The 19,461-nt window shown below is 35.5% G+C and overlaps 1 protein-coding gene across 2 annotated transcripts in view; it reads right to left on the reverse strand.

The window, feature by feature from the left end:
- The window catches only part of Cenpe (centromere protein E), an 81,490-nt gene that overhangs the window by 19,254 nt on the left and 42,775 nt on the right, over positions 1-19,461 (reverse strand). For both annotated transcript variants that reach the window (XM_074041467.1, XM_074041466.1), the window contains 16 exons: positions 19,137-19,340; positions 17,291-17,449; positions 15,723-16,013; positions 15,441-15,599; positions 14,287-14,562; positions 12,705-12,995; positions 12,377-12,535; positions 11,928-12,212; positions 11,354-11,626; positions 10,691-10,849; positions 10,183-10,464; positions 9,314-9,472; positions 8,422-8,682; positions 4,775-4,876; positions 2,134-2,352; positions 440-637 (listed from right to left, as the gene is read on the reverse strand). In XM_074041467.1, the coding sequence (XP_073897568.1) occupies positions 440-637; positions 2,134-2,352; positions 4,775-4,876; positions 8,422-8,682; positions 9,314-9,472; positions 10,183-10,464; positions 10,691-10,849; positions 11,354-11,626; positions 11,928-12,212; positions 12,377-12,535; positions 12,705-12,995; positions 14,287-14,562; positions 15,441-15,599; positions 15,723-16,013; positions 17,291-17,449; positions 19,137-19,340 (3,477 nt within the window). The remainder of the gene's footprint in view (positions 1-439; positions 638-2,133; positions 2,353-4,774; positions 4,877-8,421; positions 8,683-9,313; positions 9,473-10,182; positions 10,465-10,690; positions 10,850-11,353; positions 11,627-11,927; positions 12,213-12,376; positions 12,536-12,704; positions 12,996-14,286; positions 14,563-15,440; positions 15,600-15,722; positions 16,014-17,290; positions 17,450-19,136; positions 19,341-19,461) is intronic.

Below are 19,461 nucleotides of genomic sequence, written 5' to 3' on the forward strand. Positions count from 1 at the left end.
TTTCTTTCTCAACTATCTAGACGTTGCCTTTCTGTGCACACAGCAGGCCTTCCATGTATTTTGGGACTGGACACCAGTCCCACACTGTTGGTGATAACAAGGCCCTCCATGTGGAGTTGCTGCAATAGAAAGGTTTCTGACTTCCAGTCACAGATGGACTGGAAGATTCCTGCAGATTCTTGCACAGATGCAAGAAGTTTTAGAAAGCATTTGAAAACTTATTCTGGGGTTCAATGTAGTCCTAAGTGTTAATATTAAGGCTTCCTGTGTCTGTGGAGGTGTGGAAGGTGGCTAATCCATTGTTTGGCAGTCTTCATGGCTGGCCAGTTGTTACTCTGCTATCTATTCTTAATTTCTGGTAAATGAACACATGGAGAAGTACTTTTCTATTTGATAAGAATGCTCAAACTGCATTAAATCAATTTGAAATAAATTATACCTCAATATGTAGATCCACATTCAGGTTACATGTTAGGTCTTTCAATTCTTTGCATGGTACATCATAACCCTGTTGCAGGTCCTGTATTTTAATTTGCAATTCATTTTGCTTTTCCACTTCATCAATAAAAGCCACTTCAAATTTATTGATGGAATCATGTTGTTCTTCCTTTGTCTTTGCAACATGGTTTAACACATACTTGCAGAAAAAAGTAAATTTTAAAATAAGCTTTTATCATATTTAGAGTGAATTTTAACTTTAGAAGACCGAGGCGGGGCAGTATCACTTGTTTATTATTTATAGCTTCTGTAAGTGAGGAAGAACGAAGCAGCTCCAATTTATCACCAGATTTTTCCCTCCTCATCATGGAGATGCCAGATTGCTTTTTCCACACTTCTGACTTTCTATGGCTAAATCCATGGATTTATCTCATGGATGTGTTAAGTACCTCAATTCATTATGTTTGCGATGTTACACAATCCCTTTTTGTATAAACTCTCTTCTTGCTACTGTCCCATTTTTGGTTAAGTTTAATTGCCAATCACCTAGGTTTTCCAGTTAGACATTTGAGATTCATTTTCCATATCCTGTCCTGCTCACCTGATTGAATAGCCAGCAAAGTGTTAGATGCATCAAGATTTCCATCAAGCATACTTAGATGTCTGGCTTTAAGCCGAAGTCAGGCAGGTACCTGATTTTTAACTACTCAACTTCTACTATTCCTTAATCTCTGATAATCTGACCTCTTTCCTAACCACTCAACTAAAATTGGTCTATAATATATAATATAATGAGACCATTATAACCAAACCGAGGGGACATCTTTGCTTCATGTTCTAGCTCTCTCAAGTTTTTGCCACTCTAGGCCATTTCATGTTTGAAGTGGTCTCCTATATGGACCTCAGAGATAACACTTTTGCTTGGTTCTCTTCTGTTTCTTAGATTTTTTTTTAATCCTTGAGCCCTTGTGTTGCTTCATTTTCTGTTTCTGTATATCTTAGACATTTATCTTTTCCAGAGTACACTTACTCTATTATGCTTTCTAGATGATACATACATGTATGCTGTATCATCTGTCACCTACATACTGATGGATCCCAAATCTTAGTCCTGACTTTTCTCCTGTAAAACCTCATCTCACAACTAAATGTCTATTAGTTTCTCTTCTTGAATGTTTCATCATGAGAATTTCAACCTCAAAGCATCTCAAACTAAACAACTGATCTCTCTTGCCTCACCCACATTGCTTCTCTTCCTTTTTCCTTTATCTTAGTTAATGGTACAACTATCCACAAGCCCGACTAAGCACAAACTCTAGGATGGCATCCAAACTTCTTTCACTATAGTCTAATTTTTGCAACTTCTTATATACAGTACGTCATACAACCAGTACCTATCTCTATCATTGTACGTATTATCTGTTTATGTCAGTTTCATTAACCAGATTATGAGATCTTTGGATATGACTTGTATCTACCTCCTGAGCACCCTGACACAGTGTCTAGGCCCAAAAATAGAGCTCAGGCTTTGTTGAATGTGTAGGTACTAGTGCATGAAGAATGATACCCATACGGTTTTTAGACCCACACCATCTTTAATTTGGGAGTAAGCATATTAAACAGTACTCTGTCAACTCCCAGGCAGGATTTAAATACACTGAAAATGCATAAGGATATTGCTACAAAAGGTGGTACCTTAAGTTTCTTCATGACTCTTTGGAGTTCCATGGAACATCTCTGGTTTGCAGTAAGAAGCTTTTGAATGTCTTTGGTTTGTGGATATATACGTGACAGGGTTGCCTTTACTCTAATTGAAAGCTCCTTTTGGGTTTCAGTTTCCTTCTCCAAGTCAAGAGACAATCTATCCAAACACTCATAATCATTACTCATCTCCGCATATCTCTTCAGAAGCTCCTAAAAGAAGTCAGAATTCATTCAGTTGAGCACTAAGTAGTATTGATGCAACTATAAGAAAACTTACACACTTTTAACATTTTCTGTAGGAAAGAAATAAATTAATATCATTGTGTTTAAAAGACAAAAGGTCACTATTATTGATTTTGGATTGTAAAAATAATATATAATTGTGGAAATTAAAAATGTAGGCAAATATAATCACCATTTTTATCATTTTGATGCATTTTCTTTTAGTTTTTTGAACATGCATGACTTGAATGAGCACTGGCAAAGTGTGAAGAGAAATTTGAATGAATTCAATTAGTATGTATTGTAGCTCAAGGCTGAATGCTAGCTTATGTTTACAGTAGGAGGTGACAGTGAGCATATAAAACAAGTGACTAAGACTCAAACTACCACTGTGGTTTAATCACTTCAAACATTTCTATGATTTGCCAAATATCTGTTTTCCAATGTTTTGTTAGAGCGAGAGTCCAGGTCCTAGCTCTATAACTTTTTGATGGGGGAGTCACTGGGCCATTTTCCCAACTGCAATATGAATACTATAATAATTGCCACAAAGTTTTCTAAGGGATCGAGATATATGAAATATACATATGTGTGTAAAGTATATATGCACATATAAGACAGATATAGACATTATAGTTTGGAGAAATAAAATTCATTAAAATGTTTCTTTTTTAGCTGGATTTTATTTCTCTAGATTTAGAATTCTCTGATGGTTCTCCATTACAAACAAAAGCAAGCCTAAGAAAAAACATAAGGAGAGACATAAATGGGAGAAGAGGTTATACCATTGACAGAACTAGCCAAGTAAGTACAGTTGTTGGTGGCAAATGAGAGCACTCCATGTAAAAATGTTTTATACCCAAGTTTTAAACTTGGTAGAATCAAATTCTGATTTTATCAGTTTAGTAGCTGTGCAATCTTAGGCAACCACTAAACTTCCTGTCTAAGCCTTTGTTTCCTTTTAATGAATGGAGCAATAAAACCCATATCATGAGGTGAACCATCCAACACAGAACCTGGCATATGGGGGATGTGCAACAAACTTGAGCCCATGTGCTCATGTGACTGGATGCCAGGCAGATGACACACTGGCATAGCACAGGTGGAAATTGTGTTAAGTTTAATCATGCAGTAAGTAACATGTTTAGTTCAGAGTGCTAAAAAACACAACAGGGGAGTGGTGGAAAAAAAAAAAAAGAACAGGAGGCTTCTCACAATAACGAGTCTTCTGTTTTTAATAAGAATAAATTATAACTCATTAATGTGGGAGGCTGCAGAGGGGATTCCCACCTTTGTTTTAGCACGAATCACATTATGGTAATAAAGCAGCACACTGAAGTCTGACTTCAAGAATATTCTAATGATATAGTCAAAAACACAAAAAAGGCCTTACGGATCTTGTATTCTGATAGGGTGATGGTAAATTCTGTTACCTTCAGTATATATTCAAAATCTAAACTACTTCTTACTACTTCCACTTCTACCTCTCTGGGCCAAGACACCAGTATCTTTGCCTGGGTTATTGAAATTAGTCTGTTTCCATTTAATTTTCAATAAACAAATCAGGATTTTCCCTTTAAAGTGAGTCAGGTCAGTCTCTCATGTGGTTAAAACTTTCCAGTGAATCTCTATTTCACTCAAGAGTAAAACTCAAAGTCCTGCCAGGTGCAGTCGCTCACACCTGTAATCCTAGCTACTGGGGAGTCTGAGATCCGGAGGACCAAGGTTAGAGGCCAGCTCAGGCAAAAAGGTCACAAGACCCCATGTCAGCTAATAAAACCTTGGTACGGTGGCATGTGCCTGTCATCCCAATTATGTGGGAAATGTAAATAGGATTGTGGTCCAGACCAGCCTGGGCATAAATGCAAGACCCTATGTGAAAAAGAACAAAAGCAAAAAGGGCTGATAAGAGTGGCTCAAGTGGTAGAGTACCTGCCTAGAAGCATGAGGACCCCAGCACTACCAAACAAACAAAAATAAACAACAAAGCCCTTGTAAGGTCTCACAGTCTGCCTCTACTCGTTAATTCTGACTTTACTTCTTAATAGCTCTCTCCCTTCTTGATGTTCCTCAAGCCTACAAGGCAGTGCGCTGTCTCAGGTGCTTTGTCCTTACTTGTTCCCCCATCTGGACTGATCTTCCTCCAGTACCTGGTTGGCTGAACTCTTTACCTTTTTCAGTTATTTGCCCCAATATTACCTTTCCAGTGCAGCCTTAAAAACCATAACCTTCATTGTTTTGCTTGTATATGTATTATTCGCACACACCTATACTGGACTAGATTCTAACACTGAAAAATATCAAGGACTTGTGATTCACCCCACATTGCTTCCTCTGATTCCATCTTGGCTTCAGGATGCCTTTGGAAAGGTACCCATGTGTACATGCAGTTCTCCCTGGGGATACTTACTTTTATCCTGAAGCACTTTTCTTTCAGGCTTTTTGTAAGGTGTTGTTCTCCATCACATAGTAACCTTTTAAATTTCACTACTTCTTTGTGGGTTTGATGATCCTAGTTAAAAAAAAAAAAACCCAAATAATCATAACCACATTTGTATATGTTTAATTATGTTCTTATTTAATTTTTTTTTTTTTCTTGAGGGAGGCTCTCACTATGTAGTGCAGATTGATCCCAAGCTTGTGATCTTTCTGCCTTCCCAGTGCTGGAATTAAAGACACATGCCACCAATCTGGCTCAATCCTATACTTTTTATATCAGGTTTCAATAATAGATAGAATGAAGTGTTGCACTTATAACTTAAAAATGAGTAACAGTACCACCCTATTTACAAGCTTTTCCAAATACTCTGGAACAGAAAATTCATATTTTGCTTTCATTCTGCACTTTGAATTTGAATTGAAAAGAACAAAACAAAATAAAACAAAAACATTTTTACCTAATTGTTTTATATTTTCTACTTTATTCTTCAGACATTTTTTACTGATTTATTTCATACAACTGTTTGTTTGAACTTTACTACACTTTAGAAGATTCAATTAGGCTTTTTACGGTACATTATTCTGAATATAAACAGTTATGTAAGAAAAACTTCTTTCTTACTATTTTGCCTTTTCCTTTTTAACTACAGTGATGAGTCCACTTCTAGACTTCATCAACAGAGGTATAGAAATGTAGTACTTAATCATTTACAAATCTAGCCCTTCAAATATTTTTACATTTAGAATAATGCTGTTTCTTGTTTAAAAAAAGAACTAGAAACTATATTGAGGAAAACAGTCTGCTTTATTTAACAGATCTGTTTTAAAAATGAAGTAAGTGAAAAATTTTGAAACACTTGGCCTCTTTAAAAACCATGTTTCCTGTTTGTGTGAAAATGATAGTAAGTTTTCCCAACAATCTTTACTGTTCTTAGAAATTTCCAGAAACAAACAAAAAAAGCCCTCCCCCACATTGGCACCATTTTGAAAAAAGCTTGATTCTTATAAGTAGTTCCTAGATAGGTGAAGAATCTGAATACACTATAGTTATCATTTTTTTTTTTTATGGCTGTTCTGAATTGGTCTCTTTCCATTTTGAGAGACTCTTGTATCCTTGGCTCACTGCTTTCCTTAGCTACCATTGTTATTTCTTCAAGTTTTTCTCAAAGTTTCTCAGGCAAGTGCAAGTTATCTACACTCCCACTTTTTACAGATAAATTTTGGGTCCCAAATTGCTTCTTCAATTGTTCCAGTTCATTCACTTTTAAAATCATTTTTATTGACATCTTCTGTCATTTTAAGGAGTTCAAGCTCTTTCTTCTGACGTTTTTGCATCTTGATAGAATTATAAAATAAGCTAGAATGCAAACAGAATTCCTCCAATGGAGGAAAACAGAGTCTGTTTGTTACACCTGTATACATCCACAAGTTAGGAATCCCTTATCCAAAATACTTGAAACCAGAGGTGTTTCAGAGTTTGGAATATTTGTGCAGAATTTACTGGCTGAGAATCCCAATCTGAAAATCTGAAAGTTTTTGGACCTCAGGTTGGTGTTCAAAAGTTTTTGGATTTCAGATCATTTCAGAGTTTGAATTTTTGGATTAGGAATGTTATTTATATGTTCATCTGTTCTGATTCTACAAATAAACTTGGACATAGTTGCTCCCCAAAGAACAAAACAACATATACCTTATTCTGTAATTCAACTTTTGATTTATCTAAATCTTTCTGAATATTTAAAATTTGAGTTGTCTTTTCTGAAACCTTTTCTCTGCATTCAATAGTTTCTTCTTTCAGACACATATAAGCAATTTTTAGTTCTGTTGTGTTTCTAGGTCCTTTGTTATGACATTTCCACACATGTATATGATGCACTTTGGTCATAGTCACCTCACAATACCCCTCCTTGTCCCTCTCCCATTGGTCCTTAACCTATCTCCAAATAATCTATATACTTTCATGTCTTTTTTTTAAAAACGTAGATTCCAGAAAACACAGGAAATTTGTCTTTCTAAGTCTGGCTTATTTCTCTTAATATGATGATCTCCAATTCCATCCATTTTCCTATGGTCAACATAATTTCATTCTTCTTTACAGCTGAATAATACTCCACTGTGTATATACACCTCATTTTCTTTATCTATTCCTCTGCTGATGGGCACCTAGGCTGATTCCACAGTTTAGCTGTTGTGACTAGTGCTGCTATAAACTTGAGTGTATAGGTATCGCTATTGTGTGCTGACTTACATTCCTTTGGATATATGTACAGGAGTAGCATGGCATAATCATATGCTAGTTCTATTTTTACCATCATTTTCTTTTTGTTTTTCTCGTGGTACTGGGGATTGAACTCAGGACTGTGCACTTGCTAGGCAGGTGCTCTACAACTAAAGCCACTCTGCCAGTCCTAAGGTAGCTATATTTTTAGTTTTTGAGGAATGTCTGTCCTGGTTTCCATGGTGGTTGCACTCATTTATATTCCTGTCAATGGTGTATGGGTGTTTCTTCTCCCCACATCCTTGCCAGCATTTGTTCTTTTTTCATGATGGCCACTCTGACTGGGGTAAGATGGAATCTCAGTGTCATTTTGATTTACTTTTCCTTTGTGGCTACAGATATAGAACATTTCTTCACGGGTTTATTGGCCATCAGTACTTCTTTTGAGAACTGTTTGTTCAGTCCGATTGGATTACTGTTGTGATTCCTGTGCTTTGGTGCTGGGGGTTGCACTTGGGGTCTTGTACTTGCTAGGCAGGTGCTTTACCACTCAAGCCACTCCACGAGCCCTTTTGTTCCTTTGATGCTTAATTTTTAGTTCTTTATATATTCTGGATACTATATAGTCTGAATATTATATCTTCTGTCAGATGAACAGCTCCCATTCTGTAGGCTGTCTTATTACTCTGGTATTTATTTCCTTATACACTATTGGTGGGAATGTAAGTTAGTACAACCACTATGGAAATCAGTACGGATGCTCCTGAAAAATTAAGAAGTAGTATTACATGTGTTCCTACCACGTAACTCTTGGGCATATCTTCAAAGAAATGTAATTCAGCACACAATATAGGCACCTATACACCGTGTTTATAACAGCACTATTCACAACAGCCAAATTATGGAATCAGCCTAGGTGCCCATCAATGCATGAATGGATAAAGAAAATGTGGTATGTATACACTATAGAATATTACTCAGCCATAAAGAAGAGTGAAATTATGTTGCCTGTAGGAAAATAAACTCAACTCAGAAACACAAATATTATGTTCTATCTCACATGTGGAAATCCACACCTTTTTTTTTTTTTAAAAGAATGACGAGTATAAAATGGGGACTTTTGGGAGTGGGAAACCAGTGGGAGGGTGAAACGGAGAAGTGATAGGGAGGTGAATATGACTGAAGTACTTTATATGCATGTGTGAAAATAGAAAGATGAATCTGTTAAAAATTGTTAAAAAAAGGGGTGAAGGGGATACATAAAAGTTATAGAGGGGATGAATGTGATCAAAGTACATTATATACATGTATGGAAATAGCACAGAGAAATCCTTGGTACAATTAAAATATGCAAATGGAAACAGAATGCTTGCTGGGTAGGAAGGAAGTACACAACTCACGGTGGCCAGGGTTTTCTGCAGGTTTTCCTTCAGTTGATCTCTCTCCAGCTTGAGCATTTCCTCTTCTCTCCTTATACTATCTCTTTCTTTCATTACGGATTTCATTTCTTCAAGGTTTTCATGGAGTTTCTGAACCAAATTTAAGTTCTCCATTTCCATTTTATCCAGAATCAAACTTTGGTTCTTGAGTTGTTTCTGTGTTTCTCTGACATCTTCTTTTAACTTAAAAAGTTGATGTTCATTTGCTTTAAGTTCTTGAATCTTAAGATAATCATAAAGTAATATGTTAGTGTGCAGGCTTTTTACGGGAACAGTAAAGAACAGTTTCTAAATAGATTAAGACAGTACTCTTCTCGTGATATTCTCATTAATATCCTGCATAAATCCATAAGGAATTATTTGAAGTCTAACATATATAATATACACAAAATTTTAGTTTATAGCCCAATTATCCTTGATATATGGTACATCTATAAAAAACTGAGACCATCTCTAGCCCTCCATAAAGTTCCTGTGTGCCTTTCACTAGAGGACCACTATTCTGCCCCTTATTACCTGGGTCAGTTTTGTTTGCTTTTGAGCCTACATACAACATATTTATTCATTCACTTGCAGAGAGGTATTTGAATTATTTTCAGTTTTTCACTATTTTAGGTAAAGCTGCTGTGAACATTCTTATATAGTTTTTCTGTAGATGTATGCACTCTGTTCTCTTAGGTACACCCCATGGGTGGACATGCTGGTCCTTAAGGCAGGAATATGTTTAGCATTAATAAATACCAATAGCCAGGCAGGTTCCCAATGTGGCTGAAGCACTTTACATCCCCAGTAGTTTTATGCATGAACAAATGAGATAAATCTAATCAGAGTCACCTTTCCCCACCAAAAATACCTTTTCCTGTAATTTAGCATTTGAATTTTCTAAATCCATTTTCATAGTTGATATTTCCTCTGTCTTCTCAGAAACAATCTCTCTGAGTCTATCAATAGTTTCTTGGTGTTCTTTCAGATCCATGTGAGCAATTCTTAGTTCCTCTTGCTTTTTCAGCTCCTTTCAGGAACAGTGACATGTGTTAATATGAACTAGTATTTTTCCACATGAAGTTTTTCTTTTCTTTTTTGTTGTGGTACTGGGGACTGAACCCATGGCCTTGTGCATGCTAAGCCAGTGCTCTACTGCTAAGCTAAATCCCCTGTCTGCTTTTACTTCTTACTCTACATCTCTGTTGTTAAAAGTTACAGGTTGTCTGTTTCCATCCTCTTCTCCCCACACTCTTCTCTTCCTTCCAGAAGCAGACACACTGTACATACACTACTGAACAGCATGCTTGCTCTTCAGAATTATCTTGGGCTTCCTAGTAGGACATTCAATTTATTCTTGAAAGCTTGCATATGGATTTATATATTGCTCCGATTTATTCGAGTTTCCTTCTAAGAAACATTTACATTATTTCCCATTTTAATACAAATTACTACAGTAAACAACTTTGTGGTATATGTAGGTATGCATATTTATGTATGTGTATATATGTATACAAATATAAATATATACATGTCCTTAATGATTGAGTCAATATATACGCAGGATAAATTCCATAAAGAAAATGATGGTTACACAATTCAAAATTTTCAAACCTATCAAATTATTTTACCAAATGCCAAAATTATCATTTCACTCTGCCAACATTAACTCTCAAACGGTTCAGTGCAGTAATGAAACACCACACTGACTTGCTGGCCAGAGGAATGAGTGTAACTTACTTTTGCTTCTGTTTCTCTAAGGCTTTTCCTCAGTTGGTCTCGCTCTGTTTTGAGGGTTTCCTTCACAATTCTGAGGCCATCTTTTTCCTCAGTAGCACATTTTATTTCTTCAAGATTTTCATGAAGTTTCTGAGTCAATTTTAACTTCTCTGTTTCTATACATTCCAGAGTTGAATTCTGGGCTTCTAGCTGCTTCTTCAGTTGCTCCATTTGATAGACAGTTTCCTTGAGATCATTTTTTACTTTAAGAAATTGATATTCTTTCTCCTGAAGTTCTAATATCTTGAGATAACCACACAGTAAGTTAGGATATTGAACATATACATAAAAAGCCAAATAGTAGTTCCCAAATTGAATGTCTATTCAATTAATTAAGCAATTAATTAATAGCACTTGTTTTCAGTTTTAGACTCATTCACTTCCCATTTCATTACACAGAAGACCTGATTCAAACTCTGTTACTCAGGTAACAAATGAAAAAAAAAAAAAAATATATATATATATATACCTGTGCTTTTAAGGTACCATTTGCATTGTCTAAGTCCTGTTGTATATGTGATATTTCATCTGTCTTCTCAGAAATAATCCCTCTGAGTCTGTTGATAGTTTCTTGGTGCTCTTTCAAATGCACATGAGTAGTTCTTAGTTCCTCTTGTTTTTCCAGGTCCTTATTGTTCAAGAAAGAAAAATAATACATGGAGAGTAATGCCAAGTCAAACAGCGTGGAAAGTAAAAGTCTCCTTTGCCCCGCTGAGGCTTCCCAGTCTTCTCTAAGCTACTTTTGTATTTGTCATATATTCTAGATATACTACTCTGAAACTTACCCCTTTTCTTAACAGGACGCTTACCACTGCAGCACTATAGTTCTACTTTATTCTTTATCCATGGTGCAGTATTGTATGGTCTGAATATGCTGTACTTATTTAAATAGTCCCCTACTAATAGTGAGTCAGAGTTTCCCCTAATTTTTTGTTCGCTTCATTTTATTATTACAACTTGTTGCAATAAATATCCTTCTACAAATATCTTTGTACAATTGTGCAAATGTGTGCAGGATAAACAGCTGCAATTAGACTCTTTGGGACCAACTTTATATCTCCACCCACCCTGTGACCCATTGTACTTTTAGGAGACAAGGTTGTGGTTACTAGGTAGAGGAAATGTAACTCACTCTAGTTATGGTATCTTTAAGGTTTTCCTCGAGCTGCTCTCTCTCTTCCTTGAGAGTCTTCTCCATATTCCTAAGGTCATCTCTCTCCTTTGTTACAGATTTCATTTCTTCAAGATTTTCATGGAGTTTCTGAGTCAACTTTACATTCTCCTTTTCTATATTTTCCAGAGTTGACTTCTGTGCCTCAAATTGCTCTTTCAAGCGTTCCATTTCACATATTTTTTCCTGAGCCTCATCAACAGCTTTCATCTTAAGACACTGATGTTCTTTTTCCTGAGAAAATAAAATTAAGTTAGGACATGGAGATGCTACTTTCCAACTTAAAAATATAAGACCCACTTTTTCCTATAATTCAGCACTTGAATTTTGTAAATTCCTCTGAGCATTTGCTGCTTTATCTGTCTTCCCTAAAATATTCTGTGACCTAAGTTTCTTAATGAATACAAGCAGCTTGTAGTTCCTTTTGTTTCCTTTCTAATTAGAGAAAAATTAATAAACCTTAACAGTTAATAGTATCATCATGATCTCCTTCACTAATTTTGTTTCCACAAAATATTAGAAGAGGGAGACTTACTTTAGCTACAGTTTCTTTAATATTTTCTTTTAGTTGGTCTCTCTCCACCAGAAGGGCCTCCTGTACTCTTTTTAATTCATCTCTTTCCTTAATTACAACTTTTATTTCTTCTTGACTTTCTTCCAGTCTCTTACTTAGCTGGAGTCTATCATTTTCTATACTTTGCAGTGCTGAATCTTTGGCTTCAAGAAGCTCCTTGAATTGTTCTAGGTCAGTTGTTTTCTCCTGAGTCTCATTAATTGCTTTTACACTGATAATTTGTTGTTTCTCATAAAGCTCTTGAATCTTAAAAAATAATAAATAATAGACAAAAATATACATACACACATATTTATTTTAAAGAAAGGTAAAAATGAGTCACTTTCCAAACTAATTTAATATGTAAACAGCAGTCTTCCAGTTAGCTACCTCCTTCAATTTCCTTTCACTGTTCCTCACCCCAAAGTTACCTTTTTCTGTAATTCGCCACTGGTTGCCTCTAGTTCTTTTCGAATGCTTGCTATTTCAGTCTCCCTCTCAGAGAGCTTCACTTTCAGTGCATCAATAGCTTCCTCTTGTTCTTTCAGGGTACAACAAGCAACTTTAAGTTCCTCCTCAGTTTCCAGGTGCTTAATTATTCAAGAAAATTCCAAGAAATTTATAGACACATTATAACCATTACAGTATAAGTAGCTCATTTTTGCAAAGGTTTAGTTTCTTATGACAATGTTCACTTAAAAAAATACTAAAACAAAACAAAACAAAACAAAAAACACATGGTGAAAAGATGAAACCTACTTTAGCTGTGATTTCTCTCATGTGTTCCGTGAGTTGGTCGTGTTCTGATTGAAGAACTTTGTGTAGCCCCTGCAGGTCATCTCTCTCCTGAACTAATAACATCATTTCATCGTGACTTTCTTGAAGTCTCTTGGACAACTTGAGCTTTTCTGTTTCTACTCTTTGTAGCACTGACTCTTTGGCTTTGAACTGCTCCTTCAATTGCTCCATCTCACTCATTATTTTAGTAGTCTCATTGGCTTTTTCTTCTATATTAAAGGACTGTTCTCTTTTGTCTTGAGCCTCTTGGATCTTAAGAAAGTCATAAAATAATACAGTAGATACCCAGAGATATTTAATTTTAGAGGAAAATAATTCAGGATATTTTATGCAACATTGAGGCAGAAATGGATAGTTCATTTACAGAGTAATCTTTCCACTTGTCCACTTTTCAATTATTGGAACATTTAACACTGAGTGTTAGCTTCCTACTAGAGGTCAGAGATAAAGTAGTTAATACTTGTATATTTCTGCTTTTTGAGACTTACACTTTAGGGGGAATGAGAGATATGCCAAAACTTGCAAACAGGTGCTGGATTCCCCCAGGCCCTTTGTGGCATGCCTACCTATTATGAGTGATTAGGAAGGGCTTCCCAATCCTAAAATCTGAAGAATAAAAGCATTCGTTACACAACAGAGGTTATGGAAGTTCTATAGGCCGAGAGATCAGGGCATCTGAAAGCACTGAGATGAGAAGTGCAAAGTGTTGCTGCAGCAAAGAGGGCAGCAGTGAGCTGGAGCCAGGCTAGAGACCACTAAGGAATGGTGTCTATGGTCCAATAGGCCTTGTGTAGGTTTCCTGTCTTATTTCAAGAATAACAATAAGATATTAAAGGAATTTAAGAAGAAAAGATCACTTGGGCTCAGAATAGGGAATAGGTTAGAGAAATGTAAGGATGAACATTCTATTCAGAAAGCTACAAAGAAATAATGATTACCATGGATTAGGGTGTGGCAGTGTGGTGGGAAAAGTGGGAAGATTTTAATATATGCACATATGTTGTAACACCAAATTTAGACAACGAGTTGTGGAATGAGTGGGGAGGATGGAATAGAGATGATTTCCAGTCTTCTGACTGAGGACAATGAAAACAACAGTGAGGAACAGTTTTTTTTCTTTTTTAAAATTCACGACAGGGCCTCACTATGTAGCCCCAACTAGCCTTGAAAACTCACCATTCTCTTGATTCAGCCTCCCAAACACTAGGATAACAGACATGTGTCACCATGCCTGGCATGGAAGAAGAGATTAAAAGAAGGAAAGAAAATAACTCACTTTAGCCTTTTCTATTTCAATAATTCAGCATTGCTTCTTCTAAATTAATTCTGAAAGAAAACAACTGTCTTCTCTGAAACATTGTCTCTCAGTTTCAATAGTTTCTTAGCATTCATAATCATTTTAAAATTATTGTTTGCAATCACTTCATCATTAAGTGACAATTAAAGAAAACTGGTAATAACATTTTAACTCTAACACAATACCCTTTTTTTAAAGTCTTGATTTTTTATAAAATACTAATTAAATGGGAGAAATGAAACTCACATTAGACAAAGTTTCTCTAATGTCTTCTTTCAACTGGTCACATTCAATTTGAAGTGCTTCTTTTTGGTCATCCTTAGTTAGAGATTTTCTCTCTTCTTGACTTTCTTGAACTTTCTCAATCAGTCTGAGGCTTTCCATTTCTATACTTCCTGGTATTGTTGAATCCACGGTTTTGGATTGTTCTTCCAGGAGGTTCAGTTCATTCACTGTTTCCTGAATCCTACTGACTTCTTTCATATTAGGAAGTGGCTCTTGTTTCTTATGAAGCCCTGGGATCTTATGACATTCATAAAGTACCAAGGTTACTATTTAGAGATTATTTTAATTTTTTTTAAAAGAAAACGGTCAGGACACTCTCCACAGCATTAAAACCCTGAACCTTCAGGGCCTACCTTGAACCACAAACCCCTACTTACTCATTTTCCTGATTCCCACTGACACTATTCATGACTTTTCTGCTAGTCACAGTCTGTCCTAACTTTCTTTCCAGCTTAGATCCATAGCAAACCAATCCTTATTTTTTACCAACAAACTGTTAATTCAGTCAACTACATCTGTCTTATCTTTTTTTTTTAATTGCTATTTTCCAAATGTTACAAGAGACAAAAACCATAATGCACATTCATATGGGTTTCAATGCCACCTCTCAATTTTTCTATGAGTGATACTGATTCCCTTTGTGACCTGATCATTAGTGGAACCATCTAACTTTGCATACCATATTTCTGCATGTTCTACACTAGAACTGAGGGATTTAAAAAAAATATGATTGCAAGGGGAAAGTGAATGCTTTATTTATACCCATAGTCTGAATGCTTGGCACAAAGTAGATTTTTAACATGGGGTTGGTTCAGTTATCCCAATCTTTCATTTTCTTCACAGCAGTTACTATTATCTGACACTATCTTGTTCACTGATTGCTTATTCATCTGCTGTTTCCTTTTATACAAATGGATAAGAACTTCAGGTAATTTGTCCACTTCCTTCCCATTGTATTCCTATAACCCAGACAGTGCCTGCCATGACAGACTGTCAACCAATACTTACCCAGTAAATGAATGAACCATAACTCAGTCACTGTTTATTGCTTATATTTCCTTCAAAGGAGAAAGGAAGGGAGAAGTGACAAAGAACAGAAGGAAGAAAAGACATACCTTTTCTTGTAATTTGGTGTTGGATTTTCCTGAGTCCTCCCAAATATTTATTATTTGAGCTTCTTTCTCAGAAATGCTTCTTCTCAGCCCATCAATAGTTTCTTTGTGTTCTTTTAAATGCATATGAGCAAGGTTTAATTCTTCTTTTGTTTGTAGGCCCTTATTTAATAAGTTAAAATTAAAGAATATTATAACAACATTATTCCAACATTGCCTCCCCTATTTAATTAGTTCAGTTTTTAAAGAAACATTTAACAGAGGAGGAAAAAGTATACAGCTTACTGCAGCTTCAATTTCTCTTATACATTCTTGAAGTTGGTTTCTTTCTATTTCAAATGACTCTTGCAATTCCTTTAGGTCATTTCTTTCTTTGATTATGGATTTCATTTCCTCATAATTTTCATGAAGTTTCTGAGCCAACTCTTGTTTCTCCATTTCCATATGTTCCAATATTAATTCTCGGTTCTTTAATGTATTCTTTAAATTCTCCATTTCATCCATCTTTTTCTGCATCTCAGTCATCTCTTCTTGGACAGTAAGAAGTTGTTGCTGTTTTTCTTGGAGTTGAAGGCTCTTAAGATGTAAAATTTTTAAAATTATCATTTTATCTATATTTTCTCACATTTTTATCTAAGACTATAAACTCAGCACTATCTAAATCCCCAATAAAAACAGACAGCATTAAAAGTAAATTAATTATGTCGGCACAGTGTTTATAGGTATATTAAGCTAAAATTCAGGCTTATCTTAAACCTCAGAACGTGAGCACGTTTGGAAACAGGGCCTTTGCAGAGCTCTAATTAGGTAAGGATTGAGAACAGATTCTACTGGATTAGAGTGGGCCCTCAAACCAACAAGAAAGAGGATATAAGAGACGGAAAAAGATACGGAGAGATCTAGAAAAGGTCAATGTGAAGTTGAAAATAGAGACTGGAATGGTGCAGTTACAAGTGAAGTATGTTACAGATAGCAGGGAGATACCTGAGATAGGAAGAGAGAAGGATGGATTCTTTCCTAAGACTTCAGAGGGAATGTGGTACTGAGGACACTTCAATTTTGGGTTTACAGAACAGTGACAGAATACATTTCTGTTGTTGTAAGCCACCCAGTTTATGGCAATTTTGATATTACCTAGGAAACTGATATAGTTTGATCAAGGTAGTAAGGTAAAAATGAAAAAATCAAAATAAAAAACCCCTAAGACGCCAATAGACTAATTAAATATACAAATATAGCTACCAAATAGCTACGATCCCTCATCGTGTCATAAACTTTTCAAAAGACACCTAAGGGGTGGTTCAAACAAATGCATAGGCTATTGACTTCATTTGTTTAGGAGGATTATGAAAAACAGGTTTTAGTACATTCAATTATGTGAGATGGTGAAAAGGATCACAGGTAAAAGTAAAACAGATTTGGAAAAAAAAAAAAAAGTCCTACACAGAACAACAGAAACCACAATATATTACCCACAATGCAAGTGGTTCTCAGTTTAAATAAAAATATCTCTATGGGTACCTTTTAGAATCACTTGGACAGTACAGTTAATAGTAGTCTTAGGTTTTATACATGTTTTACAACAGCACCTTAAACCATAAAAGAAATGATTCTGAAATTGCAAACATCTGAGATGGTGATAGTGACCAGGCCTACATTTTAAAGACTCTCCAATACATCTCCATATGGACAGGCCCTTTGTTTGGTTAACTATTGTACCTCAAATGTGCAGGACAGTGCCTAGTCCATGGAAGTGCTAAATAAATGTTCAATGGATGACTACATTATTATACGATTAGTTTAGAAGAAACAAAGCCCCCCTTAGAATATCAAAGATAACTTTGAAAATTCACCTTGTCCTCCAGCTTTTCTTCAACTTCTGCCAATCTCTTACAGGTCCTACAAAGTTCTTCGTCTTTCTTTATGGCATGGTTCTTTTCTTGTACAACTATCTCTCGTTGTTTTTTAAGTTCATCTCTAAGAATTCTTAATTCTTCCTGGTTTTCAATGGTCTAGAACCAAAAGAAAAAGTTTAGATTAAATAAACAAAATAAATAATATTAGCTTACAGTTATAAAATCAGGAGGCATTAACCTTAGCCTACAAATGAAGAAATCCAGGCCAATCACATAGGAAAAGGCTATTTTTAAAGAAAGTGAATCTTTTATTTAATCATATAGATGCCAAGAACGTGTTTTTCTTTTTTTGCAGCATTGGGGTTTGAACCTATTCAATTCAGGACTTTCCACTTATTTATAAGGCAGGTGTTCAATGGCTTGACCTTTGCCTTCAGTCCTTTTTTGCTCTGGTTATTTTGGAGAGGTCTTGCTTTTTGTCCAGAGTGGCATGGGTTGTGATCCTATTTTAAGCATCCCACCATTGCTGGAAAGACTGGTGTGTACCACTTGCACCCAGCTATTGGTTGAAATGGGGGGTCTTGCAAACTTTTTGCCTGTGCTGGCCTAGAACTGTGATGCTCCTGATCTTAGACTTCCCAGTAGCTAGCATTACAGGCATTAGTCATCAGAATCCTGCTAAGAATCTGCTTTTTACACTGTTTCCTTATTGTTTAATTTATATTCCTACAAAAAGCAGAATTTGATTTACCATTAAATCATGAGACCTTAGCTCATTTTTGCCCCTAAAGAGACTGTTTCAATGTTTTCCTCGATTAAAAGTGAGACTAAGTTACGGATTTTTCATATGCTGGGATGGCTTTGATTTTGAGCACTGATCACTAGTGAGCTCAAGTGGCACGCACCTGTTGCAGGCATGATATGGACTAGTTCATGATTAAGCTCACACAGTGATATTCTCATTTATCAAAATCACAAGGACATAACTTTTGTTTGTGTACATATTTACATTCAGTTCTTTTTATAAAGTAGACAATTCCAAGAATTATAGAAAAATGACAAAAACGGTCAGGCTCTACTGTGATTCATTAGATTATTAATTTCAGCCTATATTGATTATGTTGCCTCTAAACATAGACACAAAAACTAAACCAGGTGTGGGTATATTGGCAAACACCAATGAAAAACAAAACAAAGCAAAAAAATTCAACAGTAAAAGAGAAAACACTTAGTAACAAATTTAACAAAATATGTAAAAGGCCTACCACACTGAAAATCTATAATATACTGTGGAGAAACTATTAGAAGACTTATAATCGCCAATAAACATATGAAAAAGTGTTCAATATTCTCTGTCATTGTGGAAAGGCAAATTAAAACAAGGTACACAGAGGTGTGGGTCAAACAGCAGAATGCCTATCTAGCAAATGCAAAGTCCTAAGCTCAACCCCAGTAACCATCAACAAAACACAAACAAACAAAAAAACTCCCCAAAACCAAAAAAGCTAAATTAAAAGCATCAACAAATATGAAAAGTTTATGATACAGAATGTGGAACCACCAGAATTCTCTTAACTTGCTAATGGGAATGTAAAGTGGTAAAAAGTATTTGGAAATTGGTCTAGCACATTCTCAAGTTAAACAAGTTAAACACACACCTTCCTAAACACAGCAGTTCCATTTAGCTGAACACATATGTAGAGACACTTGTCAAAACTCATCAGGCCGTACATTTCCATGAGATGTATTTATTGCTTATACTTTACACCTCAATAAAGTTGACACAAACTTAAAATAAACAAAGACAAAAACGCACTGCCAAGTGTACAGTGCTAACTCCTACCATTTCAATGTTTTCCTTTAGATCTGTCTTCAACTGTTCCTTTTCTACCGTAATCCTTTCTAACATTTGTTGGAGTTCATTTCTCTCCTGTGTTAAAGAACATATCTTCTTCTGCTGCTCATTTATCTCATCATCATTAACATCAGCAATCTGTGTTTGGATGTTTTTGGTTCTCAAATTCTGATCTTTATCTATGCCAGCCATCTAAAACAGAAATACATTAAGCAAGAATTTAAGTAATTAGTAATGACTACGCTAACATTAATAAAAATGTATCTGGTAATAGTCTCTTATCGTAACACATTTAATCTCACTACAACCTTAT

Source organism: Castor canadensis, chromosome 9 (assembly GCF_047511655.1).
Source record: "Castor canadensis chromosome 9, mCasCan1.hap1v2, whole genome shotgun sequence".
Lineage (NCBI taxonomy): Eukaryota > Metazoa > Chordata > Mammalia > Rodentia > Castoridae > Castor > Castor canadensis.